This window comes from Protopterus annectens, chromosome 1.part0 (assembly GCF_019279795.1).
Source record: "Protopterus annectens isolate FY-2018-M chromosome 1.part0, PAN1.0, whole genome shotgun sequence".
Classification (NCBI taxonomy): Eukaryota; Metazoa; Chordata; order Ceratodontiformes; family Protopteridae; genus Protopterus; species Protopterus annectens.
Window position 1 is genome coordinate 1,250,808,377 of NC_056725.1, and position 18,195 is coordinate 1,250,826,571.

The 18,195-nt window shown below is 39.0% G+C and overlaps 1 protein-coding gene across 4 annotated transcripts in view; it reads right to left on the bottom strand.

Moving 5' to 3' along the window:
* The window catches only part of ME1 (malic enzyme 1), a 1,705,192-nt gene that overhangs the window by 149,333 nt on the left and 1,537,664 nt on the right, over window positions 1-18,195 (bottom strand). For all 4 annotated transcript variants that reach the window (XM_044065993.1, XM_044065985.1, XM_044065999.1 and 1 more), the window contains one exon: window positions 8,990-9,095. In XM_044065993.1, coding sequence (XP_043921928.1) covers window positions 8,990-9,095 — 106 coding nt within the window. The remainder of the gene's footprint in view (window positions 1-8,989; window positions 9,096-18,195) is intronic.

Genomic DNA, 18,195 nt, shown 5'->3' on the forward strand with positions numbered 1-18,195 from the left:
AGAGTGCTAGTCATGCAGGGCCCCACTCTCTGTCACTTCTGAAGTGTCACCCTGACCCATGTGCAAAAATGGAAATAAGGGGGGTTCATAGCGTCCAAACTAATCAGCATGCTTTTGAGAGGTGGGGGGAAAGAAAAGCATAAAGGCGGAACCAGTGGAGTCGTGAGGCAGAGGTATTGATAGCTAAACTAATTTATTGCGAAAAGAAGCAGATCACAAAATGCAAAAATCTGGATGTTGGTTCTTTCATATCATAATTCTCTACAAAAATGATGCAACTAAAGGCTGCTCCACTCCTGGACAGAGCATTACGCCAAGGACCTCAAGTCACTGAACGCTCCAACCTTTGCAGAGTAATTTATGCAGTAAGACCAAACATATAAGATGAATTTCAAGCAACATTCATGCAGTAGAAGTTGGCCTTTATCAGATACGTTGCTTGGGTGAAACAAGTATTGAAGTATGCACTAGAGTTGGTGGCGGTTTTAATGAAATATGCTTTGAGACGGCCTTCATGCAATGTGTTGTATTTGTCAGCATGCTGACTCAGTAGTAAGGTCTCCGTACACAGCTTGTGTGTCTGGGATGGAAGCTTGACCTAAGAAAGCCACTGTGAAGTTTGCATGCTCTTCCACAGTCTGTTTTTTTTCTGATACTCCAGTTTCTTCCCATCTCCAAAAATCATGCTGGCTGACTGATATATCTGGACAGCTCAGAATAGCCAAAATTACCTTTGTCTTTGTGGTTCAGATCATGGGTGAAAACAGATCATGATGAGAGAGTCACTTACCCAGTTAACATGAATAAATGAAAAATAACTTTCATGCACAGTCTATTATTAGGAAAGAATGTGTAGGCTTTCCTACACTTCAAAGCTAACAGATCTGACGTGCCTTTTCATGCAAGATAATTGCCACTTGAAATAACAGATACAATCTTACTGCATCAGCTGATCTAGGAAGAGGATCCTCTTGTGGATCTTATGCTTGGGAGTATCCTCACCTTCAATCAGTACTTGCCATCTTTTCTGGAAGTTTCTGAATCAAGAATTTATTAAGACACCAGGTACAGGTTACATAAGTGACCATTGTCCACCATACTTGCCAGTTTACCCTCTTGTCACAAGCAAGCACCCATCAAAAAATTAAGAACTGTGACAATCTGACATATCATTGCTAGCAACTAATATAAAGACACCTATTTTCCCAGTTTACACAGAAATCCACTGGTAATGGCCATCTAGAAAAACTGCCCATCCCCAAGAGGAAGGCAGCAGGGTATACCAAACCCATCAGAGTATCATATCAACTGATATAGTAAAAACACTTGTTATTTCTATCACTGTGGATTCTCTTTCTTGATGCCCCCCCCATGAAAGATTTGAATACCAAACTCAACACTCAGTGAGGTAAGAGCCAAAGTAGCATACCAGGACCACCAAGATAAAGTTAGGGATGACCTAACTAGAAGGCTCAGCTATGTAGTTGAAGAGCATCAGGTTTCTTAGAAGGGAGCATTATGAAGCCAAAGCACCACAGTAAGCAAGACTGAGAAGGTAAGACCAAGCAAGCACTGTGGCAGCTATGCATAAACAGGAGTGGTCTAGACTACAGCCATCACCACTAAGTGGAACTCTAACTCTGCTTGCCTTCTCTGCCAAGTAGCACAAGTGATTGTAAAAAGCTACTCCTACGACACTGGTACATGAACTTCTACTGGGACCAACCAGGCCAGAAAACTTTCTGAAGTATCCCACCAGACGCTCACACTACTCAGAGTGAGTGGACTCCATTTCTCAGAGATCCCAACCTATTCAGGGATTGACACTACCTCCCTAGGAAGAATGAGAATAAGCTGTCAGGTACAGAGGAGAATGTCAACCCTTGAACATCAAACACTGATAAGAGGCACAGCCATAAGGAAGGGAAATTGGATAAACTCACTTATTCCCAGGTCCAGAAACCCAAAAACAGATAGCTAGGGGAAAGGATGCTTAAAAAGCTGGAACTGGTCTTCAATCCTGTGATCTGCAAGACACACAGGACATGACTGCCTTGGTTCCAGCACTGGAATTTAGATCCAGCAGCATGTGTCACTTTGTATGATGCATATGAGAGGAAAGGCCATAGTAGTAAAAGGTGATGCATACTATCTACATGCAGTCACCCAAACTTGAACCTGAACAGAAGGCTTCCAGTAGATTTCAGCTCCTCCTTTAGAGCCCAGCCAGAAGGCAGATGAGACAGGGTAGAAACTAACCACCCAATTAGGTACTGTAAAGGAGACAGCAGTCACACTTGCAAACAAGACACCCCTGACTATGCTCAGAGAAGATTCCCAATCCACATAGCAGTGCAATTATGCCACCCAAAGGATCTGAGGGCAAACTATTGTGCCAGAACAAATATTGGATGAGAAGTAAGCGAAGTAACGAGAACCCCAGAAAGGATATGACCACACCACAGGCTCTCCTCCTGACTTGCTACACCCAGAAGGAAGAGAGGAGGGTCATCTTCCCTTCAGAAACAGACAGACTGGAAAAGTCCATCTCTAAGACCAGTCCTCATCATTCTACCCAAAGCTGACACCTCCCTTTCAAAATTGGACAAATAAGTGCTAGAGAGGCATGCCAGAGGAACTCACTACACTGAGCCCTATGCACTGATAAGGTGTGGTGCAGACAAATTATTTATAAGCATTGCACTATGTCAGTTAGCTGATGGAATTGTAGCCTTTCCTCTTGATGTACAGCTGTATGTTGACCATCAGTAGAAACTACTCCCACATGTGTGCAATTTATGGTTCCCAACCCATCAGAGAGACAATGTCATACAAGCTGTGCATGACTATGGCCGTCTTCCCCTGCCATGTTTGGGAAATAGGTACACTCATGCACGTGTGTCGGCAATTTATCAAGGAATATCTTGAGTATTCTACAGGTTGACGCCGGTGAAATAACCCATTGTGTTCCTGGTTTGTCTCTGGATGGTCCCTGCAACTAGGCTGGTAATCCAGAATGTGAAGCATACAGGTCAGCCATTGCCCATATAAGGTCTCAATCCACAAGATGGAAAAGGTCCTGCCGATCCAAAGCCTGCAATGGTACCCAGTGTATATACTGCTTTTGCCATGCTGCCTACAGTTATGAAGTGGTTGCGGGTGTCCAGCAATGGCATGGATGTATAAATACTGCTGTGTTAACACTGCTTCTCACAGCAACATCACCAGATGCAGCTCAAGTTGCACCTTGCTTTTGCCTTTATACTCAAATGCAGCTGCCTGACTTCACACCAGACAACAATACATCAAGATTCAGAACTTCTCTGCAGCTGATTATGCATAAGACTGCATTTCATTTGCATGTCATTATGCACTTGATTGCACTACCTTCTTTCCATGCTGTTCAGTCACTGTCTTGTAGCACTTCCGAGCTGTAAGACTCACTATCCATCCACAACCCCTTTTCACATTTTTGCACATGGGGTTGGGGTGTCACTTCAATAGTGATAATCATCTAGAGCCAAGGTTTCACCAGCGGGTAAGGCTAGCCCTGCTGCTATAGTTCTTCCATACCACGCACACACTCACAAGGCACCCCAGCTGAGAACTGAACTGGAGAACCTCTTTCTGTGAGGTAACTATCTGCTGTGCCACTTACTCTCTACCCAGTTCTAAATTCTCACTTTCGGTTCAGGGAAGTGCTGTGTACTACTTAAACTGATTAAAAGTGGCCCTGACATTCACAGAAAATGTAAAAAAAATAATAGCAAAAGCCCTCCAATAGTAGAAACAATTACTGATACTCTTATAAAACTATAAGAAAATGCCAACCCTTATGGGAAAAAAAATAGAATATCCACAAATTTATTCACACAGTGTAAGTGTGGAAAATTTAAAAAACATTACTATATTGAAAAAAAATATGAGGATGAGATTACAAAAGGAAAGATTGAGTTAACAAATCACTAATATTATAGTCAGCCCATTTACAGAAATGGAAATGACATTTCCCCTCTAAGAGTATACATGGAAGACTGGCAAAATGAGATTTTAAAGTCTGTCAAAAATATAAACCAGCAGACTGAAATGCAATATGCAACACACTGGGGGAATGAAAAATAATAAGTACAGACAACTTGCAAACTATAATGGTAAATTGTAAGCAACTCTATTAGCACATAACCCAAGAACTAAAATAAGGAAGCCAGCTATCTATTTGAAGCTGTAATTTTAACCAGGACTATATCTCTAAAGTAAACAGCAAAACATTACAGTGATGAAAACTTATGCACTTTAATCTGGTTTGAAAATTATCACTTCACTTAAAATAGAAGTTTATAAAAGTAGACTTTCAGCATGGTTAATTTAGTCCTTGAAAAGCATTGAAAAGTGTCGGTCTTGTGCCAGAAGGTACAATATTTAACATTCTGCAGCTCAAAAGTGACGGTCACTGTAAGCTAAAGCAAAGCTGCATGAATTTGCAAGTGCATGGGAATGGGGAATGTGAAAGAACTCAGTTATGGTAACCAGATCTGGTTAGAAATTTATCACTGCTCTAAAGAGAATTTGTTTCAGTGTAACGTTTTACACTGAGTGAAAGTTCTACTTTTATACCAAGAAGTAAAATATTTAGAGTCCATAGCATCAAAGTAAGCAGAGGTTGAAATATATTAATCTGAAGGATAGCCGAGTGACCCAGCATGTGTATGGGGGGTAGGGAATTAGAATGAGTACACAGTAAGGCAGCCCACTGTCTAGCTAAGGCTGTAATTTAACCCAGAGTATACCTAAAGAATAGCCACCAAACCACCACAGTAGTGGAATCTAATATCTAAAATGTAGATAATCATCTGATTTATCACATTACTGAAAACAATGTTTACAAGTGCAGAATTTCAACAGTACAGAGTAGGAGTAAAACCTTAATGGGCTGTAATTTTATATTAGAAATTATACTATCCAAAGTCAAAAGAAGCAAAGTTAACGAGGTTGAACTATACTAACAGTAGTTAGACTGACCCAAAGTAAATCTGTATGAGCCAGCACATATATGGGGAGAGGATGAGGCACACCACCACACCATCTGCTAGAATAACCAAGACCTTTAGTAACAGAGCACAAAATGCAGCTTGTAAATCAAGGAACTAGCAGTTCATCAATATGCCTTTAAGGTTAACAAAAAAGGCAGAAAACATGGCTGAAGTGTGTTTAAATTTGGGTTTATTGAAAAGAGGTCACTAGTAAAGCTACCTTCCTTCTCTATCCCATTTTATTTAGAAAGTTTTCCAGTTACTCTTGGAATAGGAACATGGGTACAATACTAGGCAAACGATAACAAGGACCATAAAATGCTTAACCATGCACACCTTTAAGACGACGCACTGAAAAGTCTCAAATCATTTGGTCTATTACATTATTGATTATACAAAGGGCTCAAAGAACAGATGAAAGCTAGCTAAATAACATTGCCTAATTCATCAAAAAAAGATTACATAGAACTTTGGGAAATGACCAGCACTGGTCCTCAGTGTAATGGTTAAGCTGACGAAAGTTTCAGTCAGGAAAAAAGGGCATAGAACACAAGGTGGATATACAGCAACAGATTTAAACATACATCAATAAAATAAAAGTGTATAAACAGCAAACCCAAAATGATGCAGTGGCCTCTATTTAAAAATCTGCTTTTATGCAAGTATCTTACACAATTGTGTTTACTTAGATAAAAACACAGGATAAAGCACAGAGATCAAATGGCAACATTCAGTACTGGAAATGATGCCTTCCTGGATTGTACACAGGAAGCCCCTGTGTAGATCCTAAATATTGGTGTGTGAAATGCCATGCATTTATGTCTGGCAAAAATGTTCAATAATTATGTGACAGCAGATGATGACCTCTGAAACATCACCACCTAGAAATGGATGAACCAAATGCACCCACTGATGACATTCTGCTCCTTTTTGAGCAAGTAGAACCTTTGGCCTTTCTGGAAAAAAGGGAAATATTCTATTGCATCTTTGGAGAGAGGCTCTGGGCATTTAGAAGAGTTCTGTGGAGACACTGTGTCCTGCAGTGAAGGGCTTTTCTGAGGAAAGTCTAACAGCTAGAAGATGTGGCCATTCACAACAATGTCCAACTCAAAAGGACTTCTGTCTCATTATGTAATCTGGCATCAGTGATTGCATCTGTTTCATCAAATTTTAGATGGCTAATAGCTCTCCAAGCTATGGCAAACTTGAAAACTGGCTTACATAGATGGTCCCTACATGAAACTTGGCCTTAAAACCACTGGACCAGAGTAGAGTCCTTCCTCAGAGTCTTGGCAGGCATTATTTGGGATGGCAAAACTATGTGATGCTTGGGGTCCCTTCTCATTCTATTGGGGGGTTCTTCCTAAAGAACTGTGATAACCTGCAATTACTTAAAAGAAATTGGTGTCATAAATACTCCACTTATGGTCAATACCAGCTACCTGTCTGCTAGTCTTAAACTAAACCCGACAGGAATAATACAAGTACAAGGCATCAAGAAAGGACTGCCTATACTCATACTTAATGGATAGTCTGAGCCACTCATAGTGTAAACATACTTCTTTCTTTGATGCTGTAGCCATGGCATCAGCACAGCCAAAATTATACTGAACAAAATGGAAGCCCATTATAGAAGCCATGGTGGGAAATTTAAAGAGTTATCAAGCTCACACACTGCACACAATTAGTATTCATTACTAGTAGTACTAAAATTGTGATGACTGGTATGGTGTTACTCCCCCTTTTCCTAAGCTGTATCATGTGGACTATGGTTATTTATTGTATTTATTTAACATCTGCTGACTGGGAAAGTCCGACTAGGACATAGTCTATCTATTTTCAGTGGAGGCCCAGGGAGAAACGCTCCAGATGCATATCTTTGGATGGGAGGAAGGGAATTAGTTGACTCCTCCACATTACATCCAAAGCCATATTTCTTATTAAAAAAAAAATTGATACTTACTGAGACGAGTTTGCATTCATTAAGTCATTAAGTCATTAGGATGCTACTATAGTAATGGTGTTTTACACAGTCTTCCTTATACCAGACTTAAGATCGGACAGATTTTCTAGTGTCTGGTTCACTAACCTGAAGATGTGAAAAAAGTGGTGTGTGTGGTCTGCCTTTCAAGCACTATCAGCTTCAAACAGAAAAGGCTAACCACACAGCTAGTGCTACAGTGCTGTGATTAAAACCACAGCACCATCAACAAGGTCAGTATTAATGAGTTAAGATGGCATCTCTCACAAACATATGTCAGCACTCATTAACTGATCAAGAGGCCCCCTCTGGGTAGTAAATAACTAGGATCTTTTTTTTCAGAATTCTAATCTCAGCAGATTTCTTCTTTCAACTCCCATACTCACTGGAGTGGCCCCATGCCTCATCCCCTGCGCACATTGGTATTACTTCTAGTCTATAACAGCATCATGCTTGTCAATTCAACTCCATGGAATGCAAAAAAGTACAGCTGCAAAACAGACAAAGACCATAAAAACAAACCTGCCATTCATAAGGGATTATCCCTTTGCAAATGAAGATGAAGGCAACCAAAACCAGTGGGATGGTTGAAGAATAAGTACTCAGAGTACATGGCCCTCTAAAAGTTCAATTGATACTGCGAGTACTTGCCATGTCTTAATTTAGTTGGTAGCATCTTGTCAAAACCCAAAGCAGGAACATATTACAGTACTCTGCTATGCAGGCAGAATCTAGACAAACTTGAGGGCCAAATCCTGAGGCAACTGTGTGTATGGAGGTCAGACTTTGGGAATCACTGCTCAAACACTGCTGTTCAATAAAGATGTGATATGACGATCAAATGGGTGATACATAATTTCCACAATGGGCACATTCTGCTCTCCTGAACTTCTACACTGTCTTTAGGTAAACTCTGAGCTTGCAATGCACTTCATGAACATGATGAAACCTTTCTCTCCACTTAGGGCAGAAAATGGGGAGGTGACTGGATTGTTGCACTGAGATCTAAATACACTTTTGATAGCAAAACTACATTAGTCCCGAGGGTTACCAATTCCTTGTGAAACATCAAATAAGGCAGTCTTATACCTCACTAGAGTCTGCAGGTGGAGGTAACGTTCACTAGAAATATCATCCAAGAGACTAACTGCAAAACTACCAAAGTCACTCGACCCACAGACACACCTGCAGACAGGTGGCAACAATGAACCCTTCAGAATTTTCGCCCAAATGTCCACTGCTTCACAACTGCACTACATTCAATTAAATGCCACTGACTCCTCAACAAATACTTTATTTGCTTACTAACCTCAATCTACTTCAAAACATGATTTTACAATGGTTTACTTCCATAGATTTTCCACTACTTCTTGCCCAAGTGATTCCTCTTTCGATCTTAGGTTTGCTTACTTTATCAGTTTAGTCATCCAACCACTACAGGACAGACTTTTTTGGACATCAGTTTCATTAAAAAAATTCTGTTGATACTAAATAAGATCTTTCTGCTATCCTGTTAAAAGCCTGACACTAAAAACACAGATTAAGAAGAGTTATGGGTATTACTAGTTTGACCAAAATAAATTGCTAATTCTTGTAGTCTGTATGAATTATTTAAAGAACTCTACAAAGACACCTGCAATAAGTGCCTCTACCAGAGTTGCGTTTAGCAGTTCTGAGGTCAGCAATGATGCACATCAAAGTCTTCCAATGGAAGGCAAGAATTGACTTGGAAAAAAAGCTAATAAAATTGTGTTTCTAAAGCAAGAAAAAATTAGAACAGTTTATAAACACACAAAGAAATAATGTTTGGAAAGGGAATGTCAAATTAGTTCCAGGGATTGAGCTTAATTCAACAATATAAGAATAACAATAATCATAATAACAATGCTAAACCCGAAGACAAAATATCTGTCCCATTGTTATGCTGAGAGTATAAATTATGTGACAATACCCTCAAAGAACCAAATGATACCGCTACCTATAATTGCAGATGGCTTGATATCACAAACAGCATCTTCCAACTTCTTCATTTCAGGATGTTCTTGAGCAAAAAACATTTTCTCATGAGTCAAAGATGAACGACCCTAAAAAGTTAAAAGACAAAAGTATTAGAAAATAAAGAATTCTAATTTACCAGTGTAGCTTCTGAAACATTATTCCTTGTGAAATTTTAATCAAGCTCCCAATCAGCATCACCACTCTACTTAGGAAGTACAACTACTGAATACAAATTTTTTTTTTAAGTACCAAAACTAAAAAGGTGAAAGATACACAATGTGTATAAAAAAAAAAAAAAAAAAAAAAAAATATATATAAAATATGAAAGCGGCTTTGCTAAATGCCAGAAATCTCAGCAATAAAATGGGTGACTCATGATTCCCGTACTTGGAGGATGCTGGTAACTGTATCACTACGTAGCTTAAAAGGTCTAAAATTCTATGGTGACTACTTCTTACTGTGGCTGAGCCAGTGGGATAGGTGGTGGTTATCTCCAGCTCTCTGGTTCTACTTTTTAATACTGAAGCAACACATACTGACACCTGATCTCCTAACCACTGCCCTGACAAAGTCAAACGAAGCATTAGGTTCTCCATCTGTACTGTAAATCAGTCCCATACAATGTCACACCTACCCTAACCCAAACACAGTCCAACCTTGTCACCCATTTACATTTCAAAGCAAACAGTGTAGCATAAATGTAATACATTCCTAGCACTACACTGGTCCATTTTAATGATTCTTGGAAGAATCTGGGCAAGTCTGTGTACAATTACTGTAAATATTTTATAATCATGATTCAATATGAAGATTGAGTGGTATGAGCCAAGATGAACTTCTTCTACCTTCTTTTATTATTAAAATTACAACCTTCTTTCATGAACATGGAATTTCATACTACCACAGAACCTTGTTAAACAACTCGCTCCATATGGGGGGGGGGGGTAACTTTTTACACTCTTTCCATAATTCCAGTGGAAATCCATCTAGTGCCAAGGATTTAACCATTGCCACTTAATTCTCTATTTCTGTGTTGTTATGGGTTTCATCAAGCTATGTCCTCTTCAGTTATTCTGTACCCCTTCTAGAAACTCTCTCAATCTTTGCAGTCAGTCTACACTCAAACCTCTTAAAACATCCTCTAAAGGCCTCTGCTATTTCACTAGGATTCTTGTATATAAAGACCTGTGTTGATGTCCCTAATTTTGCTCGCGTTCCTCTCTACTACTTGTCCTAATCTGGCCAATAAAATCTTGTGCAACTCTGGGGTATTCTCAAAATAGAGAGCTTTAAGAATAGTTTGCTTCCCTACTAGTACCTCTTAAGAGTTCATTAGGTTTTTTTCAATTGACTCAGCTCGGCTTCTTTACTTTTAAGTTTCCAATACTACACTGTATTCATTCTAAGCAAATCTGATGCTCCAATTTCTCTCTTTCTTTTGATTTCTCATCTCGTTCCTCATCCCATAGTTTCTCTCCCCATTCCTTTATACATTCCCATTCTTGGACCTCTCTATTTTTATGCTCTGGCTTTTGCCTTATCTTATTAATCACCCTCTGTTTTGTTCACTCCATTTGCTTACTACTCAACCCCCCCCCCCCTTGAGAATTTCCAGTATCATTCCCCTAAATCCATATCTGGGACTGTAAGAACTAGCTTAAGGGGAGGGTATGATCTGATATCATCTTTGGATTTGTGGTCATGTCTTTTAGAAATATATTCATGCTCTATAAATCTCGTCTAGCCTGCAACATTTACCACATTGGGCTGAATAGTAAGTAAAGTCCCTCCTGACTGCTTAAACTCCTCCACATCTCCCATTCCATATGTTTTAAGATATTTCTCAATATTCCTCCCTCTGCTATCAATCTCCTGGCTCTAAGCCCTCCACTAACATCTTCTCTGGATGTACTCGCATTCCAGTCCCCGGCTATTTTTTCTTGCTGAAATACTATTTCTAAGAATTTTTTTTTCCCATTTCTGGGGGGGGGGGGGGTTAAATAAATATTGTCCATTGTCAACCCTCTACCCATCCAATTCCCCTGTACCAGTACATATCTTCCCTGACCACTGCTTTTTGGTCTTCTACAATAAAAGCAGTTCCTCTTCTAATAATTACAGGCCCGCTTCAACTTGTTAGCATTACTGTGTGATGCCTTCCTCTAAATCCCCTTCTGCACAAGTACTTATATTGTAATCTACTTAAATGAATCACCATAGTACCACTACAGCTATCTCTACCTGTCTTGTAAATTCCAGTACTTGTGTTTTCGCATCATTTACAAGGCCATTAGCATTCCAAGTCAAAACCACTTCCTCTTCTGAGCTGTGAGGAACTGCTCTCCACATTACTCTTGTACATTTCCTTAGTTCCAGACTATCTACTCGCCTCTTTCCATTTGTGTCAAATTCATATAATAAACATTAACCAAACAGGTAACTGGAAATCTAACTACAATTACCACTCGTATTCCTCTGCTTATCTACTTTCCTTCTGTTTCGCCAAGATTTTGCTCAACTGGTGGTCAGCTTCTCAGAGATCTCATTAATGATTTCTCAGTCCCCTCCCTAGCTTAACCTCATTCTGTTTCTTTAACCTCACCATTCCCTTCTCACTTAATTAAAAACATTACTATATAAATTGATGGGAGCAGCCCCTTTTTTAGCACCCTCCACTGTGTCCTCCCCATATAGCTTTCCTTGTTTTGGGTTCTCAGTTTCATTCCTCTGCCACCCTCCATGACAGCTCATACCATATCTCTGAACAGAAAGAAAAAAGAAGGCACAGTGTTGTAGGGGGCAGGGCTCACATGGCTGTTAATGCAGTACATGTTATTCTGCTAACCACCAATCTAGTACATCACACCATCAATGGCTTTCCCTCATCTCTACTCCCTCACTGTGCAAACAGCAGCATGATGTTTCTAGTCTATAAAATTAATTCCCTTCCTCACCTATCGCACATTCTTTATGGAGCTACTTACACTTTACAAACGCTCCTTAGTCAAGGGATCTCCTAATAAGAATTTTCAAATGATAACATCCTTTGATCTTAACTCCTTCAAGTTTATTTCTACCATTTGACCACCTCCGACTCTTGATAGAGTGATCGAATTCCACTCTTCCTGCAGTTTAAACTCCTCAACCCCTTCCCCTGCACTCCTATCCAGATTTCTGTTTTGCTACTTGCCTGTCATGTACGATCCACCCCTGGTATGTACCAGTGTACATGTTTGCTATCCCATATTAGTAATAAAAGCAAGTGTTTGAATTCTGAGCAAAATCTCTGACCAGCTTACTATTTGCCCAAGACTTTCCATTTAATAGTTGTCTATTAATTCACATTTAAATTTCAAGCATACCTCTCAACCTGGAAACATAAAAAATCTGGACAAGGCCCATGAAAAATAGGTACAAATCTGTATGCTGATTAACATAACATTTGCATACATAACTGCATAACCCCGCCCACTCCAGTGGAACTGTGGGATACCAACTTTCAAATGCAAACTAAAGGACAGAACTAAAATATGGTACCATTCCAATGTCCTATTATCTGGCTATTTCACCCCATTTACCATAAACACTGTGTGCATATTACTTTACTTCTACAATGATTATTTGGATTTTATTTTTACATTTTATAGCAGAATGCACAAACACGAATAGACATCTGCTAAACAATGCATTACTGTCTCACAATGAAAATAGACTTGTCATTACAACTTCTCTGCCCTTGAAACTCACATTCATTGAAACAGCACTGAAACCTTTAACCCACACTACATCCAAAGAAAATGCATCTGGCCAGTGCTGGATAAAGATTACCTTTGGTCTGTTTTCAAATCACTGGCCCCTTGCACACAAAACAAGAAACATACATGTGTTCTTTGATGCACCTTCCTGACTTTATTAAATTACATTCCTTGTATAATACAGCACACTTGTTGGAGCACATTTTAAATTTATTGTTTGAACATTTTTCTAGTAGGTACTGAAAAAAATGCACAAACCAATAATGACAAAACTACCCAATTCAGAACATTTCCATCATAAAAGTCTACTTCCACACCCACACAATATATAAATAAAAACAGAATGACAGTAGTGTAAGCCACAGGCATCTTGTACAGCTTCTCGCACTTATTTCCAATTTCAGTTTTTTTTTTTGGGGGGGGGGGGGCAAAAAGCCAAACTCCAGGGACACATTTTAAACATTGCTTGTATAATTTTAGAAAGTTGCTAGAATAAAGTGCTGTGTTACTCCCATGCATTTCACTGCCAAGTCTTGAACCCAGGACCCTGTGTACTACAGTCAGAGCAACATACTACTATGCCATTGCTAAATCAGCAGTTTCCTGAAAGATAGGAAGACTGAAACTTAAATGGCTATCATTTAGTGAATTCAGTTCTCACTTCTCATAGCTGTCAACCCCTTAGCACAAAAAACTGGACAAAGCCAATAATGGGGGAAATACAGCCTCAAAACAGGGACAAATTCCAAATACTGATCTTATAAACTTAGAAAATTGCTAGAACAGGTTTTGTGTTACCATTTATTTTCTGAAGAATATGAAGTCTGAAATTCAAATGCCTGCCATTGCCACAAAAATCCTGAAAACCACAGATTTTATGAGAACAGATCAAAAGTACGAGGCATGCATTCACAAGTGGTGGCTAGGGACTTTAGGCTCTTCTTACCCAATACCCAAGGTACAGGGTTTGATCCTGAGTACCTCTAGCTATCAGGTGTATTAAAAGTGAGGAATTTTCTCACACACACACACACACACAAACACACCCTTCCATTCATATGAAACATAATAGTCCATTCACTACGCTGCCGTAAGTACAGCCAGACTGTTAAATGATAGTGCAGATGCAGAATACAACATAACATAATAGAAACTGTTTACAGCCAGAAACAGAATAAATAAAACATGTGAAACATTTCACTGCATTACTTCTCGAGTGCAAAGTGCAGCCATTATGACAGCTTGCAGAACAGATACTTTACCAGCATGGTCTGCCTACAAGGGGAAAGTCCAAATGATCAAACAAACCAATATTACCCACACACAGGAGTGATTTACTGCTATTATATAATGTCATTATAAAAAGAAAAAAAAAATTGCTTAATCTCATAAAAATGGCCCTGCATCTATGAACTGCCTTTACGGGCTGTTAGATCATACCATCTTTCAGATCTTGGGACACCCTTTTAATGCACTGCGTGTGTGGGAGATGTACATGTTGATGCCTTCACACTTACGTGCACAGCCTAATAACATGAAAAAAAAAAAAGTAAAACAAAAAACAGACCACCACGCGCACACACAAGCACGCACACACACCTCTATGTATATAAATAAATTGAGTCAAATACTTTATTAACCCAGAAATAATGGACAAAACCACATTGACTCCCGATCCGCTGACAGCTGGAAAAACTTTAAGATGGGCTCAGACTGGAGGCTGCACTATCCTCTACTATACAGTTGCTGTTTGTTGGTGGATTGGGAATAGATGTGTTTTCATTGAGCACAGCTACCTGAAATATGCAAGTACAGCCAGAACAGAATCCTACCTAAAATAGTGCAAGTGCAGCCAGATCCTACCGTTCTGCAGAATCCTTCCGTTCACCACTCCGCAGTACCCAGGACTTCCTGCAAGTGCAGCCAGACGCCCAGAGACAGTAAACATTATTTCTTGAGTGCAGGCAAAATATAGTGTAGCCACTTCCTGCTCACAAAATGTTCACCGCTCTGCAGACTTGAGTTCCTGCTCACAAGTGCTGGGCAATTCAAAGCCAGCTACCTCAATTCTGACAGGTTGGTAGCCCAGCTACCTCAATTCTGACAGGTTGGTAGCCCCAATGGAGCTGACATTGCTCATGTGATGACGTCAGGTCAGGAAGCACGAAAAAAAATTAAAAAAAGCTGGGAAAAATTCGGAAATGCAGGGATGCCACTCGGGAATCATGGCACCCCATTATTTGGACCCTAAAACTCAGTAAAAAATGAATAACTCAATACGGTTGGGAGGTATGATTTCAAGTAATATTGAACTAACAAGTCTAACATATTTATGATGAGTTGTAAAGTGCACAGCCATTGTTAAACATAAAGCTCTGTTTAACATGCTATAACTTGTCAGTTGCTATTTTTCTCTCCGGTGATGGTACTCTGTGCAGGTTATTTATTTTTATTTTTTTTTAACTTTAACCTGCATATCTGTTGGTACCCCTTCCAAATCTTGCAAGCCTTTTAATCCCCCAATGCATTTAATGTAAAATCCGGCTCATTTCAATGTTCATTTAGTAGCTAGAGCCTTTAGTCCAAATAAAGTTAATTACTTCCTCAGAACTTCTTATGCTCCAGGACTAGTATGTTTGGCTGAAATGCCTCTCCATGTTATAGATCATTTGTTGCATTTTGCTCAAAAACACTGGAAAGGGCTTAACTGGTCATCCCTCTCTCATTTCTTGACTATTCAGAGTCCTTTAGAAAAACTTCCTCTCTGCTAACACTTGAATCCTCATGCTGGATGAATTGCATATACTTTTTCAAATTCAGACATTGCTGTTTCAGGGAGCTAAAATGTCTTAACAGTTGGCGGAAAAAAAAACTTTAGAAATAGCACGGTATAACAAATGAAACTTCAGATTCAATATCTTTAACATTACTTTCTCTGAGGGGTAAGATGGATCCATCTTCACCCTGGTTCCCAAAGAGTAATTTTGGCCCACAAACATTCTATTTGCCCTTACTTTCAGTTCTTTCCCTTTCTGGCACAATTTACACAAAAGCTGTTCCTTAACTGGAAAGTCTGGACCGTTATCACATTAGGTCTAGGAAATCTTAACAGCTGCCCTCTGTGCCACATATACACAATGTGCTCTATCACACAGTATTTATTCAATGGCGATATCAGTCCATTTATCCAGTTGCTCTGTGATAAATGACAGCCCTTCCATTCCATATGTTTGAGAATGTTCGTGGATCTCAATTTCATTCTTGTCCTTGTCTTCCCTCTCTAATCTCTGCTAGGGTCTCATTTCACTGAAGTGTCACAAGCTCATTTACAAGCAAAGTTTATATTTCATGGCCTATATGAATAAACTGAGGTTGGAAAAAATCAATCAAAAACTCTCACTTCTTCCAGATAACATTAATTTCTCTGGATTTCCAACATTTCCAAAACCTCCTTCAGACCTTTCTTATAATCACTGCTCTCTTGCCACTTTCTTTTCTAATGTCAGTTTTTGGATAGTCATCTTCTGTTTTACCTGTTTTGTTTCCCTGTTTCTCTTCTCTCTTTCATTCAGTCATACAGAATCTAACTGATAAAGCAAGCTTGTGTAGGGTCAAATTGTGTCAAGTTAATGACTTAAACTGCACAGCTTAGGAAGAACTATATTTTGCCACTATTTAGTACAGCACCATGACAGAAGTCCCAACACTATTTCATGTTTACAAGTCTCAAGTGAATAACTGGATAAATATGAGTACTTCTCATCTACTGACTGTCTCAGCATTTTTTATTTTATATATTATATATATATATATATATCTATATATCTTGTGTGTGTGTATATATATATATATATATATATATATATATATATATATATACATACATATACACACACATATATACATATATATATATATATATATATATATATACATATAAACACACACATATATATATATATATATATAAACACACTAAAATAACACTGAATATTCTATAGATGTGCATGATCTTAATATACTGTACATAGTACAGTTAAATTGGTGATCCCCTGTTAACTCATTACAGCCGAGTGATGTCTCCAGGCGTTTCTGCAGTTACACCCTACTGCTCCTCTAGGCGTCAAATATTGCCTGTTCATATTTGCATTAATAATTCCAAAACCATGTTACATACAAGGTATTGGAAAATTTTGTTTTGAAGCATACATGATAGCAAACACAATTGTATCGATATATGACCTCTGTCAATGGGTATTTGTTAAAAATGTAAGGTGATAACTTCAATTTTTAAATGCTGAAGCCACGCCTACTAGGGGTTAAAGGTACACACCCAAAAGAGCTCTACTGGAGGGTTATATATGCCTCAGCATTATATTTTTACTGCTGACTCATGCCAACAACTTGTGCAAAAGTAATGTGGAGCTTTTCTCTGTAGTACTCCACTGAAAAAGGGCTTTGACTGTTTAAACTTTCCTTGCAGGCAAAAAAATTTGAGCTTCTTGACAATGGGCAGATAAAAACAGCAGCTTGATTACTAAATGAGAGAGGTTTGATGTGTGCGTGCGTGTGTCTTTGTACAAAAGCACTAGTGGTACTGTTAAGTACAGAGCCAACAAAACCTCAACATGTTTTCAGTTATGCCACACCCACTTGGCTCTTGGTCATTTTGCTGTCAAGGAAAGTACAGCTGCATAAGCTGAACCGTACATGTTTGAATGATCACTGGTGCAGTAGCCTTAGCTATATGGGTTACATCCTGTCAAAGATGCAACAGCCAGCTAGCTTCCAAAGTTTCAGGGCACCTTCCACATGCCTAAACTGTCAAACAGCCAGAGATAAACTGACTAAAACTCAAGTTTGGCATGAAAGCTCTGAAGGGCTTCGCATCCAGCACTAACAGGAAGGCTGAGCCCTGAAAGGGCAATGCTAAGAACAAAAAATATGTATCTACACCCTTGCACAAAACACACAAGGGGGGGAGGTGTAGGTAGGGAGAGACTATTGCAGTAGAGATCATTCAAACATCTAATGTTAAGGGAAGTCAAACTTACAAAACAGGTTCATACTGATCACTGCTGTGGTAGCCTTAGCTATATAGTTAGCGTTGCTCATCTCTAATATAGATGACGAATAGGCGGGGTAGTTCGTTTATATGCTTTATCACACAACACAGGATGGATAACAGCATCACGAAATATAAACAAACTGATTAACAGACTATACAGACATGCATGCTTACATCTCAACAGCTTACTACAAAATGGCAGTCAGGCTTGCATGTGCTCAGTATTTATACACGTCCAAGCCCCTGAAAAGCTTCCTAAAAGCAAACATAAAAATTGATTTACAGCCTCCCTCTTAAATAGACTCCCTTCAAATGAAATGACATTAGAATAAGACATGCAATATAGATATTAGAAACAAACAA